The sequence below is a fragment of the Leptodactylus fuscus genome, unplaced genomic scaffold (assembly GCF_031893055.1).
Source record: "Leptodactylus fuscus isolate aLepFus1 unplaced genomic scaffold, aLepFus1.hap2 HAP2_SCAFFOLD_57, whole genome shotgun sequence".
Classification (NCBI taxonomy): Eukaryota; Metazoa; Chordata; class Amphibia; order Anura; family Leptodactylidae; genus Leptodactylus; species Leptodactylus fuscus.
In genome coordinates this window covers 86,093-107,851 of record NW_027440600.1, presented here as the reverse complement: position 1 = coordinate 107,851, position 21,759 = coordinate 86,093, and the positions used below count along the sequence as shown (strand labels likewise).

Genomic DNA, 21,759 nt, shown 5'->3' with positions numbered 1-21,759 from the left:
TGAGATACGCTAATCATCTTCATGAAGGGAGAGGTATATGGGATATCAAGAGTGATAGTCTCTGGTTTATTCTTTACACTTCTGATTATAGGATGTGACATATTTTGAAATGTTTATGATTTATATACTTATTTCATATATATGGTGTTCACATACAGCCAGTACACAAGAATATATACAGTTAAGTTTAAAAATAATGTATTTTTACATTTGTGTCTTAGCAGAGTCAAGTGTGTTAAGTCTTGTCTCTATTCTTGGTATTGGAGGTATCTGAAAGGTGAAAAAGGTCACAGGAGTCTGTGAAGAGACGAGGTGTTAAGAGGAAACTTTAGTCACATAAGTTTTTATGAATAAAGGGTTAATATTGTGTCTCAGATAAGGAACACAATGATAATTAATAAAGTAATGTTCAAAATAAAATTATTTCTTATTAAAAAGGATAATAAAGTGATTAAACTTTAGAAAATGTATGATAAGTATGATAACACAATCATATAGGAACATATGTTTAGTATAATTGGTGAAAAGTTCTAACTAAAGAATAAATATTGTGATTGTCTATAGAATGGTAATTAATAATCACATTATATTTCAAAGTCGTGTTGCAATTTGTCATCACAAGTAATGTATTACACATATATATTCATACATATAGATATAAAGATATATATGTTGATATATGATGTTTATATAGATTATTGTATCCAAAGTACTATTATCTGATAGTTTGATAAATGTATTGAATATCAATATTTTAATAAGTCAAATATAAATATTGATACAATGTAAAGAGAAGTCTGATCTATAAATGAATGATATGGTACACTGTGATATTATAGTTTAGTTAATTGCCTAGTTTGGCTTAGCTATTAGGGAAAGAAAACTTATCTTCAATCAAGTCCAAGATTATGATAAAGTTTGATATCAAATGTTAATAAAAAGACTTTAACAGTTACAAGAAGAAGATGTGCGGGAAAAGACAAAATCTGAAGGTATGATGCTATATGCTTAAGCTTATGCCAAGGACTGTGTTTAAAAATTATTACTGGAGTTTGGAACCTTTGATCAGCTGATGATTGGACAGATATAAAGAACGTCCTCATCAATGTTTGGTGGAATCCTCTCTATTTCAAGACTTCAAGTTGTTTGGTGAGCAAAAGGGTTGTGAATGATAGAACCCGAACACAGAAATTGTGTATCCAAGAGACTGAGATTCCAGGACTGAACCTTACTGACAAGCAGCAGGGATGATGTCAGAATTCACACTTGCCTTGCTTTTGCAGTATTGCTCCAGAAGTGTCACATGATTGTACAGTGACAGGTGGTCAAGGGAATTACCAAAGGAAACTCCTCTACAGTCTATGTCTTGGTAAAGTGAAACATAACATATGGACTTTGCTGTTATATCAATATCTTCACAATATGAACTTTAATGGACAACGTTATAATATCTGCACAACACGGAGGAAATCTAAAGGACTTTAAGTCAAGAACTACATTTGTGGTAATAAGCCTTCTATTATGACGGAAGAAGAGATGACCAGAAGACCAGACGATGAAAGAAGAGCCTTCATCAGGTGTAGGATAGATAGTGGATCAAATTGTTTTCATCTTTGATCACAGTTTACCATAACATAACATAACATTTATTAATGTCAAAATGTATTGCAAATTGATGAAATTATTGTTACATGGACAATCAATGAAAATTAAGTTCCAGCAAAGAAGAAAGAAGATATAATCTAATTGTATGAATATTGTTGTATGGTATATCTTGAGAGTTCAAACAGATATTTCACTCTCAAAAGGGGGAAATGTTAAATATTATATATTTACAATATTCTCTAGCAGACATGGGGTTAACACTCTACTGACATCATAGTCTTATATTCTTGGAACATGGGTGCGGTTAGTGTACACTATTTTAGAAATCTCCTTACATAGCTACAAGATGGAAGGTAACACCCACTCTCATGAATATAAATGAGTAAGAGATACACATGTCTGGGTCTGTCTTTGGGAAGACCAGGGGAAGACCAGGAGGTCTGTCTTTGGGAACACCAGGGTGGGTGGTCCAGGCAGATGGACATCCATGGACGTCGTAACCAGCCCAAGTCCACCAACCAGATGACAAGCATGAACCAAGCTGTAACTACAAGATATCCAGATGATTTAACTTCTCTGAAGATGTAAGCTATTGACAATTGACTGATATTTGTGTTATTTGGACATTTTCCCTGTTCCTGTGTTTTCCTTCAAGATATTAATAAACCTCTACACTGATTTATAACAAGCTGACTTCTTCCTATCGTGGACAAGGCCAGGTCCGGATATTTAACAGTGGACACAAGTCTCACCGGCAAATACAAGATATTTAACAATGACCCTCCGCGATAGTAATGTATAGAATCTCCCATAGACGGCAATACACTTGTATTGCGGTCTATGGGACTTGCAATCAAATGATTGCAGGTTCAAGCCCCCTAGGCGGGGATAATAAAATAGTAAAAAAAAAAAAAAAAAAAAAAAACACTTAAAAAAAATATAATAAAAAATAAAATAAATAAAAGTTCACCTCCTTTCCCTAGAATACATATAAAAGTATAACATTACTGTGAAACATACACATTAGGTATCCCTGTGTCTGAAAATGCCCGGTCTACTAATATTTTTATGTACAGTGAACGTCAAAATCAAAAGTGCTAAACTGCCGGGTTTTTCTCTCTGTTTTGCCTCTGAATTAAATAAAAGGTGATCTAAGCAATAAACATTTCCCAAAATGGTATATCTAAAAAGTACACCTGGCCCCACAAAAAAAACGCCCTATACATCCCCGTACAGCTGCAGGGTCACCTATCAATGTGGTCTTGCAGCTGTTCCAAAACTACAACTCCCATATATTAAATATTTTACCATTTTTTGCCTGAAAATTTTTTTTCCCTATTTTTCTCCTCTAAAACCTCGTCTTATAGTCCAGTGCGTCTTATAGTCCGAAAAATACGGTAGCTTGAATAATGTGAACACAAAACACCCCCAAAATCGCCAAATGCGTCAGGAGGGGAATATATAAGCGGTGTGAGCATATATCAGGGTACAGACCAGTTTTTCAGCTGACAAGAGAAAATACAATAGAAGAGACCCCCAAAGTGACCCCTTCCCCCAATCATAGGAGCTACTGTAACATAGTAGGGAATTTGGTGATCCCAATGCCCTCCGCACAGCTTACGTATTACCTCTTCACCATCCGCTGTGCAGTCACATCTGGGATACTAATACTCACTATACCCCCTGATAAATTCTTTGAGGGGTGCAGTTTCCAAAATCACTTGTGGAGGTTTCCCACTATTGGGCTCTGTAAGTGCAACATGGTGTCTAAAAACTATCCTAATGAAATTGCTGCCAAAATTGGGTCAGGTTGCTCAGTAGGGCCCCCTATGGGATATTTCTACAAACTGCTGAATCAGAGAAATAAATATTATGGTATGTTTTGCTGTTAACCCCTTCTTTGTTACAGAAAAATGTGGTTTAAAATGGAAAATGTGCATAAAAAAGTGACATTTGGAAATTTCCCCTCCATTTTGCATTAATTCCTGTGGAACACCTAAAGGGTTAATAACGTTCCTATATACAATTTTGAATAGTTTGAAGGCTATAGTTTCAAAAATTGGGTCATTTATGGGAGTCTTCTATTATAGAGGCCCCTCAAAGTCACTTCACAACTAAATAGGTCCCTAGAAAACAAAATCTTGAAATTTTCTTGAAAATCTGACAATTTGCTACTAAAGTTATCAGCATTCTAACTTCCTAGAAAAGTAATAGGACATTGAAGAAACGGCCGCTATAAAGTAGACACATGGGAAATGTGCCAAGAATATTTTCCCGTCCCACCCCCCCATATAGCAGTCACCAACGAAGAGGAAGATGAGACTCCATGGACTGTTATATTTATCCCAATACACCCGCCCCACCCCACCCCCACCTTCAACCCCACCCCCCCATATAGCGGTCACCAACGAAGAGGAAGATGAGACTCCATGGACTGTTATAACCCAAACCACCCCCCCATACCCACCACCCACCCAACCCAACTCCCCCCCCCCCGCGCCCACTTTACTAGCTTTGGCAATGCCAAATACCTATACGGACGTGCCAATAAAGCATTTTTTTGATTTGATTTTGATTTTGGTAATTAGAATGAATTTTGTGTGATAGGACTGTGTGCTTTTACCAGAATAACAGAAACTTTCAATATTGATAATTTTATGAAATTTTCAGTACATTGTCCTTTTTTTTTTTTTTTAACAAACAAACACAAAGTATAATGACTAGAGATGAGTGAACACTAAAATGTCCGAGGTTCGAAATCCGATTCGAACAGCCGCACACTGTTCGACTGTTTGAACGGATTTCGAACCCCATTATAGTCTATGGGGGGAAATGCTCGTTTCAGGGGTACGCAAAATTCGATAAAATTATGCTTACCAAGTCCACGAGTGACGGTCGGGGTGGATTCCCCTTGAAGTCTTCTCCCGGCGCAGCGTCCCCGCGGTGTCTTCCGGCTGAAATTCACTGTGCCTAGGCATCGGGGCCTAGGCAGAGCCAACTACGAATGCACGGTCGGCTCTTCCCGGCCCGGGCCTGAGCAGAGCCGACTGCGCATGCGAGGGCATGCTCGCGCATGCGCAGTCGGCTCTGCGTGGGCCAGATGCCTAGGCAGAGTGAATTCCATCCGGAAGACGCCGCGGGGACGCTGTACGGAGAAGACTTCTAAAGGTAAGAGAAGAACCAGCGTTGATTGGCAGAATGCTATACAATGCTGGTTCTGCATCGAAACTTAAACTTCGAACAGCTAGTAGTGTTCGATCGAGTACAAGTATTTCGAATACCGTAGTATTCGATAGAACACCTACTCGCTCATCTCTAATAATGACCAAAATAAACTACAAGGTGTCAGGAAAAACAATCTTGGAATCGCCCGGATAGGTAAATGCATTATGAAGCTATCCTCACATAAAGTAAGAGATGTCAGATTTGAAAAACAGGATCTGAGCCTTAAGGCCCAAACTGCCCTGTGTCCTTAAGGGGTTAATTTATTCTGGACGTTACAAGGCTTACAAGTGTAACAGCGATTTCCAGATTTACAAGAAAATTTCCCAAACTTGTTTTTTAGGGACGACTTCAGTTCTGAAAGGTATTATAAAGGCCGATCTAATAGAAACCCCCATAAAGCACCACATTTTTAAAACTGCACCCCTCAAATAATTCAAATCAGCATTTGGAAAGTTTGTTAACCCTTTAAGCATTTCACAGGAATTAAAAGAATATGGAGATGAAATTTAGACGTTACATTTTTATCCAATAATACATTCATTTATGCCTAAAATTAACACATTCAGAAAGGGTTAAAGGAGAAAACACATCTCACAGTTTGTTATGCATAATTACAGGCGCAAAATGATACGATACGATCGTAACCCCCATTGAAATCAATGGGATCTTTTTTGAGCGCGCAAACTCTGACACGCGTATACGTGCCAGATTGCACACCAGTTTACTCCATGTGAATTCAGCCTGTGATCACTTTTTATAGCATATTTTGTAAGGTGAGATGGTGAAAAATCACAATTTCCTGCGGGTTTTTTCCCCTTTTTTCTTTCTGACATTCACTGTGTACATTAAATATTGTAACAGTTTTGCTGTACAGGTTGTTACGGAAGCGGCAATACCAAATTTACATTGTTTTTGATAATTTTTAGATTTTTTTAAATATAATTCATTTTCTATAGAAAAAAAGAGAAATTCGGAGGCTGTATAACTTTATTTTTTTCAATCACTATTTTTTTCCACTTTTTCTTGTGTCCATTTAAGACACTTGATTCAGCGATACTTTGATTGCTGTTACTTTATTATGCACTGCGAGACACAGCGTGCACGTGTCTCACAGTGCATCACAGGCCAGCTTGATAGCTGCGGAATCGCCGGAGCAGGCGGTTTAGTAACTCCAACAATATGCTCATTATATGACTTCCCAGCGAGCTGTTGAGATTCCGGAACAATCACGGGTACAGCGCGAGGAATCAGTTCAGCGGAAGGCCAGCTTGACAGCTGCCGAAACGCCAGAGCAGGCAAACCATCGATGGCAGCAATTTGCTGAATATAGGCGGATCATCGACGCCAACAACCCGCAGACAAAGTTGCAGGCAGAGGCTAGTAATCCTTAGTAGTAAACGGTGTCAGGACACCCCCCTCCCCACCCATCTGATATTAGTGACATCTCATGGATAGGGGATTAGTATTTTTAGACCGGAAAACCCCTTAAGGCCAAGGCACCACCTTGCGGAAACACAGCTTTTTTTGTTGCAGATTTTACTGCGTTTTTTTTTTAGCCAAAACCAGGACTAGATTGAGCAGAAGTTAGAAGTATAAAGACTTTCTAGATATTTCCAATTCCATTTGTAGCCATTCTTGGCTTTGACTCAAAAAAACGCAACAAAATCTGCAACAAAAAAAGCTGCATTTCCGCAATGTGGAGCCTTAAGGAGTCTTTTAAACTCTACTTCTTCTAACTCTCCTAAAGGTGACACAGAAAGGAGGAGACGAGACAGTCACACATTAGTAGAGACGTCACATATGAAGGTGCAGGCAGCAGTTTATCTCATAGACATAACAATGGTGCAGAGTATAAAATAGAATAACATTCCTGTATAACTTGTCCCCACATGTCTCCTGTACACATCTTTTATACTCACCGTAATTCCTGAATCCTGCAGGCTGGACTGGACAGAGCGGCCATCAGGTCACTGAAGTGAGGACCGGACAGACGGTTATTAGACAGGTCAAGTATCTTCAGGGACTGGTTATTCCTTATTCCAGAGGCCAACTGGGTGCAGGAAGTGTCTGGGAGATTATTCTTACCTAGACTGTCAGAATAAGAAGATGAGATGTGAGGAGGGTCGTGTTGGGGGCTAATAATATCTTATGAAAAATTGTGTATAGAGGTGGGGGCTGAGATGGTTCTATCTGTCCAGAGATGAGCAATTTGGAAAATTGCCAGACTGGTTATGTAGATACTATGCTCTGTGTATTGGGTGATGCTATCTTACAAAGGATGGAGACAGATCGTCTGGGACCAGGGGCATTGTTAGGAAAGGATCAAAGACGAAAGACCCTTTTAAAGATAAAGGGACAAGAGAAGGGTAATTAAGCTAATTGTCTCCAACAAGGATGTCTATTGTCTTTAGAATACCATGAGATAGACATCTAGGGTGTGTATTTGAATTTGGTGTAGGGTATTTGTATTTGCTGATGGCTGCCATTTTGTGAGACCATGCGACCACCATGCGGTCACTGACTCCATTTTAGATTTGAGCTAGCCCTCAGGGGGATGTGACCTCTCTCCAGTTTCTTATCCAATGGATATGCATCAGGGCTATTGTTAGAAACTTCTCCACCAATGGATGTTATGCTAATTATACTAGCCAATCCTGTTCTGTCTATGCCATGTGATATATACTGTTGTTCTAGCCACCATTAAACAGAATCCATTTTGATACACCACCATCTGTGTCTTCGTGATTCTCCAGGTCAAAGATGGCTGTAGCCGATCTTGGCCTGTTATTTAATTTGAAACTACAACAACATAAGCTCTGGGGGTATTATGACCCCAACAGAAATTGGTGCCCAACGTGGGACGTTGATGATCGTTTGATGTGCAGCCGATAGTGTACTGATCCACTCACCAACCGATTTGGAGACGGGCCCGGAGGACCTCAGATGAATAAATCAGCGCTGAAAGAAAGGTAAGCGCTTGCTTTACCAAATAATTAATCTGAGTTACTACGTGTCCTGGATCCTGTGTGTTGATAAGTGAGGTTAGTGCTGCATATAGTATAAAATTGACGCCATTTTTATATAGCTCGGAAGAACCAATAGTTTATGTTGTTGTAGCGGGGTGGGAAATGTTATACCTCATTCTTTGTATACTGTCCATGCTGTCATTTGATTGATACATCTGTTATAAAGTGTATAAGGCGGTACAGGCAGTCTCCATCCTTAGTTAAAAGACAGAGATTAGTTCAGTGAAAATGGGGATAAATCTGTGTGGAATCTGTGTGGCTATGGCGAGAAATCTGTGTGACCCCCAAATAAATCTGTGTGGTTATGGGGTGAAATCTGTGTGACCCCCAAATAAATCTGTGTGGAATCTGTGTGGCTATGGGGAGAAATCTGTGTGACCCCCAAATATATCTGTGTGGAATCTGTGTGGTTATGGGGATAAATCTGTGTGGAATCTGTGTGGCTATGGGGAGAAATCTGTGTGACCCCCAAATAAATCTGTGTGGAATCTGTGTGGCTATGGGGAGAAATCTGTGTGACCCCCAAATAAATCTGTGTGGAATCTGTGTGGCTATGGGGAGAAATCTGTGGGACCCCCAGATAAATCTGTGTGGAATAATACACCCCATATGAACAGATGAGATGAGAGTGAGAAGTTGCCGCCCAAGTAAAAGAAAAAGGGAAAATAAATAAATAAAAATCCTTAAGCGATCAGGGGTTCCTAAGATAGGATTGTTTGATAGTAAATTTTGGGAACCAATGGAGATTAGATCATGCAGGACAGATACAGGAGCATAAGTTACACAGGAAAATATACTCTAATTGAAGAACAGAATGGGAGGAGTGCAGAGTCAGCCGGTATGGAAATCAGCCCAAGAGATAGTTTAAGGAAAGAGCAGTTAGAAAAGGAGGAAATAAACTGCTGATAAGATGTTGGATAGTTGGATAAACATTAAGTAAGGGTATAGAAAAGAATGGTTACAGAAATAAGGTATTAAGTGTTTGTATATTTTCCTTAGTGTAAGGGACTGTATTGTGAGCACCCACTCACAGTCCAGCTAAAAGGTTAATGTGGTCTGCATTGTGTTGTTAGCTATATGTGAGTGGTGACTAGATAAAGATATAGGGAGAGTCCGCTGAAGTATATTATGGCAGACCACTCACCAAGGTAGTAGATTCTGGGTGAAATCAGGTCTATAATACTTTGAAAAACACCATGATTGTTGAAGCATTTATGCAAGGAAGCAGATCAAAAATGGCCGAAAAGATCAGAAGCTGAAGCTGCCTCCTGTTTGGATCTAATTGAGGTCAGGATAATCCACAATGAAGGTCAGGCCCCTCCCCCACCTCCTATTGTCCTTTGTATATCCACAGCAGAAGCATCATGGTATACAGTATACAAGGTTTGGTAGAAGTCAGCAAGAAGGGGGAGGGGTAGATAGGGCAGGTAGTTAAGACATCAACTATAAGTGATAGATGAGTGGGGTTTGCCATGGAAATATTCAAAAACTGCACAAAGATATTCATATGTAATGTTGGTATCAGTATTGGCTGTTTAAATCATATTTAATGTCTTTAGAATTGGATTAATGGCATAAATTTGAGATAATCATTATTATGTTTATTTTTCAGTGATATACACATTGATGAGAAGATGAAGCCATCTAATTACTTGTTTTGTTTATTTTATTTTTTCCTCAATATTCAGCGGTACAGGGATTATAACTAACTCTGTGATTATTTGTAGGAAAAGAGACAATAAGTGATCCCTGTACAAAATACTGTATATGACAATTGACAAGTTCTTTATGATTCAATGGATGTGTATGTGTCTGGAGCTCCAGTGTGAAGTTTGCATGGAAAGTGAATGGGCCCATATGTGTGTCAATTATATGTACAGGTTACATGTGTTTGCTATATGTTCATGTTCTGTTTGTCCATGTTTGTATTGTTACATTTTCAGTCTCCACAGCGAGCAGATGAAGATATTGATAACCCCACAGAGGGTGGTGACAAGTAGATATGAGTTTCTTTCCATCGTTGAATATATATACAGTGGGGCAAGAAAGTATTTAGTCAGTCACCAATAGTGCAAGTTCCACCACTTAAAAAGATGAGAGGCGTCTGTAATTTACATCATAGGTAGACCTCAACTATGAGAGACAAAATGAGAAAACAAATCCAGAAAATCACATTGTCTGATTTTGTAAGAATGTATTTGCAAATTATGGTGGAAAATAAGTATTTGGTCAGTAACAACATTTCATCTCAATACTTTGTTCTCTCTCCTTTGTTGGCAATGACAGAGGTCAAACGTTTTCTGTAAGTCTTCACAAGGTTGGCACACACTGTTGTTGGTATGTTGGCCCATTCCTCCATGCAGATCTCCTCTAGAGCAGTGATGTTTTGGGGCTGTCGCTTGGCAACACGGACTTTCAACTCCCTCCAAAGGTTTTCTATAGGGTTGAGATCTGGAGACTGGCTAGGCCACTCCAGGACCTTGAAATGCTTCTTACAAAGCCACTCCTTCGTTGCCCTGGCGGTGTGCTTTGGATCATTGTCATGTTGAAAGACCCAGCCACGTTTCATCTTCAATGCCCTTGCTGATGGAAGGAGATTTGCACTCAAAATCTCACGATACATGGCCCCATTCATTCTTTCATGTACCCGGATCAGTCGTCCTGGCCCCTTTGCAGAGAAACAGCCCCAAAGCATGATGTTTCCACCCCCATGCTTTACAGTAGGTATGGTGTTTGATAGATGCAACTCAGTATTCTTTTTCCTCCAAACACGTAAAGTTGTGTTTCTACCAAACAGTTTCAGTTTGGTTTCATCAGACCATAGGACATTCTCCCAATACTCTTCTGGATCATCCAAATGCTCTCTAGCAAACTTCAGATGGGCCCGGACATGTACTGGCTTAAGCAGAGGGACACGTCTGGCACTGCAGGATCTGAGTCCCTGGCGGCGCAGTGTGTTACTGATGGTAGGCTTTGTTACATTGGTCCCAGCTCTCTGCAGTTCATTCACTAGGTCCCCCCGCGTGGTTCTGGGATTTTTGCTCACCGTTCTTGTGATCATTTTGACCCTACGGGGTGAGATTTTGTGTGGAGCCCCAGAGTAAGGGAGATTATCAGTGGTTTTGTATGTCTTCCATTTTCTAATTATTGCTCCCACAGTTGATTTCTTCAATCCAAGCTGGTTGCCTATTGCAGATTCAGTCTTCCCAGCCTGGTGCAGGGCTACAATTTTGTTTCTGGTGTCCTTTGACAGCTCTTTGGTCTTCACCATAGTGGAGTTTGGAGTCTGACTGTTTGAGGGTGTGCACAGGTGTCTTTTTATACTGATAACAAGTTTAAACAGGTGCCATTACTACAGGTAATGAGTGGAGGAAAGAGGAGACTCTTAAGAAGTTACAGGTCTGTGAGAACCAGAAATCTTGATTGCTTGTAGGTGACCAAATACTTATTTTCCACCATAATTTGCAAATAAATTCTTACAAAATCAGACAATGTGATTTTCTGGATTTGTTTTCTCTTTTTGTCTCTCATAGTTGAGGTCTACCTATGATGTAAATTACAGACGCCTCTCATCTTTTTAAATGGTGGAACTTGCACTATTGGTGACTGACTAAATACTTTTTTGCCCCACTGTACATATATGTGTGTTCTGGTGAATATGAGATGTACTTAATATAACATGTACTATGTACTCAGTGTTTATTGGTGCTTGTGTGTATCAAGTATATCACATGGGTTTTATACTTGTGCCCTGAGTTTATACTATAAATCCATGAATGTTAACAATCGGGAATTATTTTGTGAAAAAGTTTTATCTAATACCTGTACATGTACATTGTTATTGGTCATTTTTATTCAGATGATCCTTCTGATATGGGATTAGGCACCATAAAGGGGTAGGCAATGCATGTGAGCTATCTTAATATGTACACGCAGGTAAGGATAAATCATAGTTTTGCAAAACAAAAGTGGTATTTCTGCGGCATTGTTTGCTACAAGGTGATAGACATCTGACTAAGTAGATTAGAAGTTACTCGAATATCTGCTCTGTAATGTGTTTTTCTGTATAATTTTTTGTTATGACGGGGGAGGGGGAGATAGATTTGATCCCTTAAGTTTTTTGCTTTCTCTGCTGATATATTTTGAGCATTTAATGAATTAGTTGTAATTCTGGAATAATTAGAAGTTGTAGAGAATTGAATTTACATAGGATTTTATAAATAAGTCTGAATACAGGTTTGGCAAGTTTTAGCCAGCCAGCTGCTTCTATGATAAAACATTGTTTACAAGGTGTTAATTAGGTTTGTAGTGGAAACAAAGAGAACAATGGCTGGACCCTCAGACTAGGGAGTGTCTTAATTAGGTCTCAAAAGTCCTATTGTATATCTGCTGAGGGCAAATAAAGTATTGTACTGCCCTGAATAGCTTAGAGTGAGACACTGGAAATCTAATTAGATGTGTCTGTTATTGTCACCTTAACTAAAAGAGTCAAAAGAAGTGATAGCAGAAACCACCAGAGTATTAAAAGATTAGGCAAATGTTTTATGGGAAATTAAGTGAATATTATTGTGATATGTTGATAATTTTTATTTTTTTTATTTTTATTTTTTGTGCCACAGATAGACAGACATGAACCTGATGTGTTTTCCTCTATCAGAACGGTGGTAAGGCAATCCTCACACAGATAGACAGATGTCATATTTCTTTGGCAAGATAGAGTAAGATGGAATTTGCTCTACAATCCTCCTCAAAACATCTCATTTCAGCGTTATTTGACTTTTTAATCCTGCAACTCTTTTATCAGTAGGAGTTCATGATTAAAAAGGAGGGGAGTAGATGATATTTTTAAACTCTCTCTCAGAAGAGTCGGCTTCAGGCATGTCACTGATGCCCCATTGGAGAATCCTGACTATGAGATGTTTGTGGATGGTTCCAGGTACCTAACAGAAAAGGCAAATTTGTTACAGGGTACGCTGTAGTCACTATACATGACACCATAGTATAAGAAGCCCTTCCACCACACGTCAGTATAAGAGGCTGACCTTATAGGTGCCTGATAGCACAGCAAACATTTACACTGACCCCAGGTATGCGAATGGCATTGCACATGGTTCACAGGGCAAACCAATTAAGAGTGGAAACTTAGTCAGTTGATGGTCGGCCATATTGCTCCCTAAGCAGTTGGCAATTGTGAAAGTCAGAGCTCACACAAAGGGAAGAGACCCTGAGAGTATTGGAAATGAGAAGGCTGATTGAGCAGCGGTACTACTGCCATGGAAGGGTCTCAACCAGGTGAGACATTGACCTAGCAGACCCCAAGGGGCTGTACTCTAAGGTGACTGGTGCCAGAGAATGTGAAAATGGGGGATAGCAGCATACCCCCAAATGGCTGGTTTGGCCCACGGTAAGGTGCATGCCTCTTGAAATGCCATGGAGTCACTAGTGGGTAAGTTATGGGTTGCCTCAAGTTTGGAAGGGCTGCAGGGAATCGCGTAAAAGCATGTCACATATGTGCTCTACACAATCCAGGGCAGGTAGTTAAGACACACCACATGCACACCAAAATCTCTGTATCCATTCTTGAGAATACAAGTAGTTTACATACAATTGCCTGAATCTGGAACGTACGAATATGTGTTGGTCTGTGTGAATTTGTTCTCAGGTTGAATCAGCCAAGCAACGACGCAGGTAACTGCCAAGAAATTGATATCTGAGCTTGTGTGTTGATTGGGGATACCTGAGATGGGAGAGTCTGAGAGAGGTACATGTCTGTTTTGGGGATTGAGCAGAGTTCAGGCAAAGTAGAAAAGGTTGAAGTGCACGCTCAAGGTGCTTTATGGAAGGGTGCTTAGACTAAGGGTTGTATTTTCCCCAAACTTCACAACTTAAGTATGATAAGTACTGCCAGATATGTCCAGAACTTGTGTCAAAGACTGAAAGTAACACATGAACAGACGTTTTCTTCTATTCTAGACCCTGTTTGATCTTTTGATTTTTCAGGAGCACATAGCTTGCAGGTGGTGATTGGGTGATAGTGAAAAGACATATCAGAAAGACGGCCCCTCCTAAGTGCTGATGACAACTGCCACCTCCGTCAAATTGGAGGATACCTGCTTCCCATTGTAAAAAGGTTCCTGAACCATGGCAGGAACGAAGAAATGGACATTATTTGTTTTTGTTTTTTTGTTTTCCTAAAGGATAATGGGGATATGGAAAAACATTGTACAAATTGCCATGGGCATATTGTTTATATAGTATTTTCTTTCAAGTTAATGTTGATATGTTTTAATAGATGTTATGATAAAGATAGATATGATTGAGATTAGGTTGAAATACAGGAATATACGAGGGGAATCTGGAAAAGTCCAGCAGTAGACGTTAAGTCACTGAAGTACCTAAATATGAATTCCTGTATTCAATTATTTCAAAATGGGGGAATTGTTAGGATCACATCCCCCATCTTGTATTTTGGCATCCATCTTTCTCTATCAAAGATAAGTTGTTTGTCTCAAAAAGGAATTGGTTAGACTGATTAACATGGAGATGCTATGGGCTAAAAGGAAATGGAATGCTAATGAATCCTTATCTAACTGATCGACTTCAGAGCTGCACCTTTGTGTCAATGTAAAGAATGTAAACAAGGATGTCTATTGTCTTTAGAATACCATGAGATAGACATCTAGGGTGTGTATTTGAGACATGTGCTGATGGCTGCCATTTTGTGAGACCATGCGGCCACCATGCCGTCACCATACCATAAGCTCACAGACTCCATTTTAGACTTGAGCTAGCCCTTCGGGGGGGGGGGGTGACCTCTCTCCAGTTTCTTATCCAATAGATATGTATCAGGGCTATTGTTACAAACTTCTCCACCAATAGATGTTATGCTAATTATACTAGCCAATCCTGTTCTGTCTATGCCATGTGATATATACTGTTGTTTTAGCCACCATTAAACAGAATCCATTTTGATACACCACCATCTGTGTCTTGTGGTTTTCCAGGCTAAGGATGGCTGTAGCCGATCTTGGCCTGTTATTTAATTTGAAACTACAACAACATAAGCTCTGGGGGTCTATGCCCCCAACAATACACAGCTCAGTATACAGTATCACACATGGTAGGATTAGATACACAGCTCAGTATACAGTATCACACAGGAGAGGATTAGATACACAGCTCAGTATACAGTATCAAACAGGATAGGATTAGATACACAGCTCAGTATACAGTATCACACAGGATAGGATTAGATACACAGCTCAGTAGAGACGTCACATATGAAGGTACAGTCAGCAGTTTATCTCATAGACCTAACAATGGTGCGGAGGAACATAAAATAGAATAACATCCCTGTATAACTTGTCCCCACATGTCTCCTCCTGTACACATCTCTTATACTTACTGTAATTCCTGTATCCTGCAGGCTGGACTGGACAGAGCGGCCATCAAGTCACTGAAGTGAGGACCGGACAGACGGTTACTAGACAGGTCAAGTTTCTTCAGGGACTGGTTATTCCTTATTACAGAGGCCAACTGGGTGCAGGAAGTGTCTGGTAGATTATTACTACGCAAACTGTAAGAATAAGAAGAGGAGATGTGAGTGATGTATCAGCAGCTGTATCACACATGATAGGATTAGATACACAGCTCAGTATACAGTATCACACAGGATAGTATTAGATACACAGCTCAGTATACAGTATCACACAGGATAGGATTAGATACACAGCTCAGTATACAGTATCACACAGGATAGGATTAGATACACAGCTCAGTATACAGTATCACACAGGGTAGGATTAGATACACAGCTCAGTATACAGTATCACACAGGATAGGATTAGATACACAGCTCAGTATACAGTATCACACAGGCTAGGATTAGATACACAGCTCAGTATACAGTATCACACAGGATAGGATTAGATACACAGCTCAGTATACAGTATCACACAGGATAGGATTAGATACACAGCTCAGTATACAGTATCACACAGGATAGGATTAGATACACAGCTCAGTATACAGTATCACACAGGATAGGATTAGATACACAGCTCAGTAGAGACGTCACGTATGAAGGTGCAGTCAGCAGTTTATCTCATAGACATAACAATGGTGTGGAGGAACATAAAATAGAATAACATTTCTGTATAACTTGTCTCCATGTCTCCTCCTGTACACCTCTCTTATACTTACCAAAATTCCTGTATCCTGCAAGCTGGACTGGACAGAGCAGCCATCAAGTCACTGAAGTGAGGACCGGACAGACGGTTATTAGACAGATCAAGTATCTTGAGGGATCGGTTATGCCATATTCCAGAGGCTAACTGGGTGCAGGAAGTGTCTGGTAGATTATTCTTACCTAAACTGAAAGAATAAGAAGATGAGATGTGAGCAGGGTCGGACTGGGGTGTCCAGGGCCCACCAGTGAAATTGTATCTAGGGGCCCACCAACAGGACCCTGCAGATCAGTGGTACCAAGACACGATGGCTAAAGGTAATAACATGTCGTGAGCCACTCTGCTCACCCACTATACCATGTGCGCTACCTTAACCCACTGCTAAACCTTGTATGGAAAGTGAACAGTGCGGCTCCTACAAATGTTACCATTACCTGTATCTGCTCTGTCCTAGAAAATCTGATCTGCTGACGTCCTGGCTGTTGTATCACAGATGTAATATGGATGGTCTGTCCAGGAATTGGAGCAACTCATGTGCTGGGTGGGAGGTGCATAAAAAAACAAATATGGTAAATAAAAAAAGAATACTCACCTGTCCCTGGTGCTCTGTTGTGCGCTGTCAGTGTCCATTCAGTCTTGTGCTGGCGCCTTCTTGCTAGGAGTCCTGCACCTCATGTGATCGCTGAGGCCAATTAGGTACAGGATTTCCAGAAATGGGGCCATGAGACCGAACAGGCACAGGCGGGGGACAACGGGGTGCTGGGGACAGGTGAGAAGGCTTTTTTTTTTTAACCCCTTCCCGACATGCGCCGCAATAGTACGGCGCATGTCAAATCTGTAACTATGGCGACCGCCCGGGAGCCGGGCGGCCGCCATAGCCCCCGGGTGTCCACTGCTTTAAGCAGTAGACAACCGGCTCTAATGCCTCCGATCAGTCTCCGGACCGATCGGAGGCATTAACCCCTCCGGCGCCACTGTCAAAGGTGACGGAGGCGGCCGGCATTTTGCCGGTGATCGCCGGCTCCTGAAGCATGCTCCAGGGTCGACATCACGTTGCCATGACAGCCGGGAGCCTTTACAAGGCTCCCAGGCTTGTCTGCAAAAAATATAAAAAAATATAAAAAGTATTAAAAGTTCAAATCCCCCCCCCTTTTCCCTAGAACACATATAAAAGTAGTTAAAAACTGTGAAGCACATACATGTTAGGTCTCCCTGTGTCCAAAATCGCCTGCTCTACAAATCTATAAAAATATTTTTCCTGTTCGGTAAACACCGTAGCGGGAAAAATAGTCAAAAGTGCCAAACCGCCGTTTTTTCACTGTTTTGATTCTGATAAAAATTTGAATAAAAAGTGATCAAAGCAATAACATTCCTCGAAAATGGTAGAACTAAAAAGTACACCTGGCCCTGCAAAAAAAAAGACGCCCTATACATCCCCGTACACGCAAATATAAAAAAGTTACGGCCGTCGGAATATGGCGACTTTTAGAAAAAAAATTTAACAGTTTTGGATTTTTTTAAGGGGTCAAAATGTAAATAAAACCATATATATTAGGTATCCCCGGAACCGTACCGAAACACAGAATACAGGGGACATGTCATTTTGGCTGCACAGTGAACGCCGTAAAACCAAAGCCCGTAAGAAAGTCGCAGAAATGCATTTTTTCTTCAAATCCACCCCATTCTGAATTTTTTTCCTGCTTCCCAGTACATTATATAGAATAATTAATGGTGGCATCATGAAGAAAAATTTGTCCCGCAAAAAATTAGACCTCATATGACTCTGGGAGCGGAGAAATACAAAAAATTATGGGGTTTAGAAGGAGGGGACTCAAAAACGAAAAACGAAAATCAAAAAATGCCATCGGCGGGAAGGGGTTAAACTTAATTTTATTTTTTTTATTTTCACATCTCCCTGGCGGCCACCACAGTGATCACTCCAGTTTACAGACAACCTCTTTTAAGGGGTTGTCAGGGCCAAATATTTTATGGCCACTTCACTGATCCCCCCCCCCCATACAGTGGCCTCTTCACTTGTCCCCCATAATGTATGGGGAACAGTGATGGGGCCATTGTATTGTATGGGAGCAGTGATGAGGCCATTATATTGTATGGGAGCAGTGATGGGGCCATTATATTGTATGGGAACAGTGATGGGGCCATTTTTTATTGTGTGGGAACAGTGATGGGGCCATTGTATTGTATGGGAGCAGTGATGGGGCCATTATATTGTATGGGAGCAGTGATGGGGCCATTATATTGTATGGGAGCAGTGATGGGGCCATTATATTGTATGGGAGCAGTGATGGGGCCATTATATTGTGTGGGAACAGTGATGGGGCTAACATCCTGTGCGGAAGGGGAACGTTAAATACCTGAAACCCCACATTACAGAAACACAACGTCTTTGGCTACTACATAAAAAAAATTATGTGTTTTACAGAACCAGCAAAGTGAATGAAATGTAATCAAATTTACCTCATCCGCACACTGCAGGAATAAGATGTGGAACAGCCGCAAACTCTAAAATGCGAGCGCTTCTAAAAACATGGCCGGTTACATTCAGCTACACAATCAGGAGAAAGTGCCGGGAAAATGCATCAAAAGCTCAATGAAAAACACCGTGGAAAAATACATTGGGATTCACCGCTATTTATTCTACAGGGTTTTTTAAGGGTACATTCACATGGAGTTTAGAAGGAGGGGACTCAAAAACGAAAAACGAAAATCAAAAAATGCCATCGGCGGGAAAGGGTTAAACTTAATTTTATTTTTTTTATTTTCACATCTCCCTGGCGGCCACCACAGTGATCACTCCAGTTTACAGACAACCTCTTTTAAGGGGTTGTCAGGGCCAAATATTTTATGGCCACTTCACTGATCCCCCCCCCCATACAGTGGCCTCTTCACTTGTCCCCCATAATGTATGGGGAACAGTGATGGGGCCATTGTATTGTATGGGAGCAGTGATGGAGCCATTGTATTGTATGGGAGCAGTGATGGGGCCATTATATTGTATGGGAGCAGTGATGGGGCCATTATATTGTATGGGAGCAGTGATGGGGCCATTATATTGTATGGGAGCAGTGATGGGGCCATTATATTGTATGGGAGCAGTGATGGGGCCATTGTATAGTATGGGAGCAGTGATGGAGCCATTGTATTGTATGGGAGCAGTGATGGGGCCATTATATTGTATGGGAGCAGTGATGGGGCCATTATATTGTATGGGAGCAGTGATGGGGCCATTATATTGTATGGGAGCAGTGATGGGGCCATTGTATTGTATGGGAACAGTGATGGAGCCATTATATTGTATGGGAGCAGTGATGGGGCCATTATATTGTATGGGAGCAGTGATGGGGCCATTGTATAGTATGGGAGCAGTGATGGAGCCATTGTATTGTATGGGAGCAGTGATGGGGCCATTATATTGTATGGGAGCAGTGATGGGGCCATTATATTGTATGGGAGCAGTGATGGGGCCATTGTATTGTATGGGAGCAGTGATGGGGCCATTATACTGTATGGGAGCAGTGATGGGGCCATTATATTGTATGGGGACATTGATGGGACCATTATATTGTATGGGCACAGTGATAGGGCCATTGTATTGTATGGGAGTAGTGATGGGGCCATTGTATTGTATGGGAATAGTGATGGGGCCATTATATTGTATGGGAACAGTGATGGGGTCATTTTTTATTGTGTGGGAACAGTGATGGGGCCATTATATTGTATGGGAGCAGTGATGGGGCCATTGTATTGTATGGGAGCAGTGATGGGGCCATTATATTGTATGGGAACAGTGATGGGGCCATTTTTTATTGTGTGGGAACAGTGATGGGGCCATTTTTTATTGTGTGGGAACAGTGATGGGGCTAACATCCTGTGCGGAAGGGGAACGTTAAATACCTGAAACCCCACATTACAGAAACACAACGTCTTTGGCTACTACATAAAAAAAATTATGTGTTTTACAGAACCAGCAAAGTGAATGAAATGTAATCAAATTTACCTCATCCGCACACTGCAGGAATAAGATGTGGAACAGCCGCAAACTCTAAAATGCGAGCGCTTCTAAAAACATGGCCGGTTACATTCAGCTACACAATCAGGAGAAAGTGCCGGGAAAATGCATCAAAAGCTCAATGAAAAACACTGTGGAAAAATACATTGGGATTCACCGCTATTTATTCTACAGGGTTTTTTAAGGGTACATTCACATGGAGTAACGTGGCACTGATTTGGGCGCTGATTTTTACACATGTAACAATAGGCAAGGTGCTTTTTGATGTGTTGTTTGACGTGTTTACTGACGTGTTTTCTGTTGTGTTTTTTTACACGAGTATAAAAAAAAAAAAAAAGATTACTTTCAGGGCACATTCTTTACACGTGTTATAAAACTCTGTGTGAATGCACCCTTACTGTGTCTAGCTGTTGGGCCTCATCCTGATCATCTCAATATACTGTGTACTACACTATAAGACTAAGGCCTCATGTAGCATCCCGCAGAAAAAAGCACTGTGGGAAAAACCCCGGCGGCAACGCATCAATTTCTCCCACAGCGCTTATTGCAGACATTCCATAGAAGTTTCCTCTGAGGACGTTCTGCTTCCATTATATCTATAGGGACACCGCCAATGTGTCTGTAGGTATAAGTGACATGATGCGATTTCTAAAACCCCAACAGTTTTGGAAATTAAAGTGTGTCTGCTGCGTGTATTTTTCTGCAATCTGGTTCACATCTACGTTGAGTAATCCTTTTGGGGAGTCCTCATGGGGACCCTCCGAATGGACTACTGAACGCAAAGGCAAGCGGTGACCAGTGAAAGCACACGGACCCCATAGACTAATGGGGTCCGTGTGCTTTCCGTGCGGTGTCTGCATGGATCACGCAGACAAAAAAGTACTTCACAATCTACTTCCCTGCCTGCAGCGTGCGGAGAACGCACGGAAAGCACATGGACCCCATTATAGTCTATGGGGTCTGTGTGTTTTCACTGCACACTTGCTAATGCTTTCGGTAATCTGTTCAGGGGGATCCCCATGTGGACTCCCCTAACAGATTACCGAATGCAGATGTGAACCAGGCCTTATACATATACTATGTATACTGACACATATACATTATTATAACATATATACTCACACATATATTTATATACATTCATATACCATATAGAAGTCATATAGATTGTAAGCCCTCGCGGGCAGGGGCCTCTACCCCACTGTGCCAGCCAATCACTGGTAGTATTATATCTACCTATATATTTTGTGTATTGTATGTAACCCCCAAATGTAAAGCACCGTGGAAATAATGGTGCTATGAAATAGGGCAATTGGAATGAGCCTCATGGGGTTTTTTGCCTTCCCCTGGATCAACACTGTAGGGATTGTAGGGTTACAGGTTGGACTTGATGGACTAATATCTTTATCCAACCTCATCAACTATGTAACTATGTAATATAAATAAACAATAATAATAATAATAATAATAATAATAATAATAATAATAATAATAATAATAATAATAATAATAAGATATACTTGTATGAATGCTATATATACTCACATATATACATACACTCACACATACACATTATTATAGCATACTGTATATACTCACACATACCTGTATACAAACATACAGTACTCACACAATATACAAGACACATACTTTACACAAATGTACACATATATACATATTAAAAATA

At 40.6% G+C, this 21,759-nt stretch overlaps 1 protein-coding gene across 1 annotated transcript in view; it reads right to left on the bottom strand.

Annotated features, from left to right (window-relative positions):
* LOC142188595 (NACHT, LRR and PYD domains-containing protein 12-like) overlaps positions 1–21,759 on the bottom strand; it is a 336,901-nt gene that overhangs the window by 248,947 nt on the left and 66,195 nt on the right. The window contains exons 9-10 of the mRNA XM_075261889.1: positions 16,059–16,229; positions 15,262–15,432 (exon numbers count right to left, since the gene is read on the bottom strand). Coding sequence (XP_075117990.1) covers positions 15,262–15,432; positions 16,059–16,229 — 342 coding nt within the window. The remainder of the gene's footprint in view (positions 1–15,261; positions 15,433–16,058; positions 16,230–21,759) is intronic.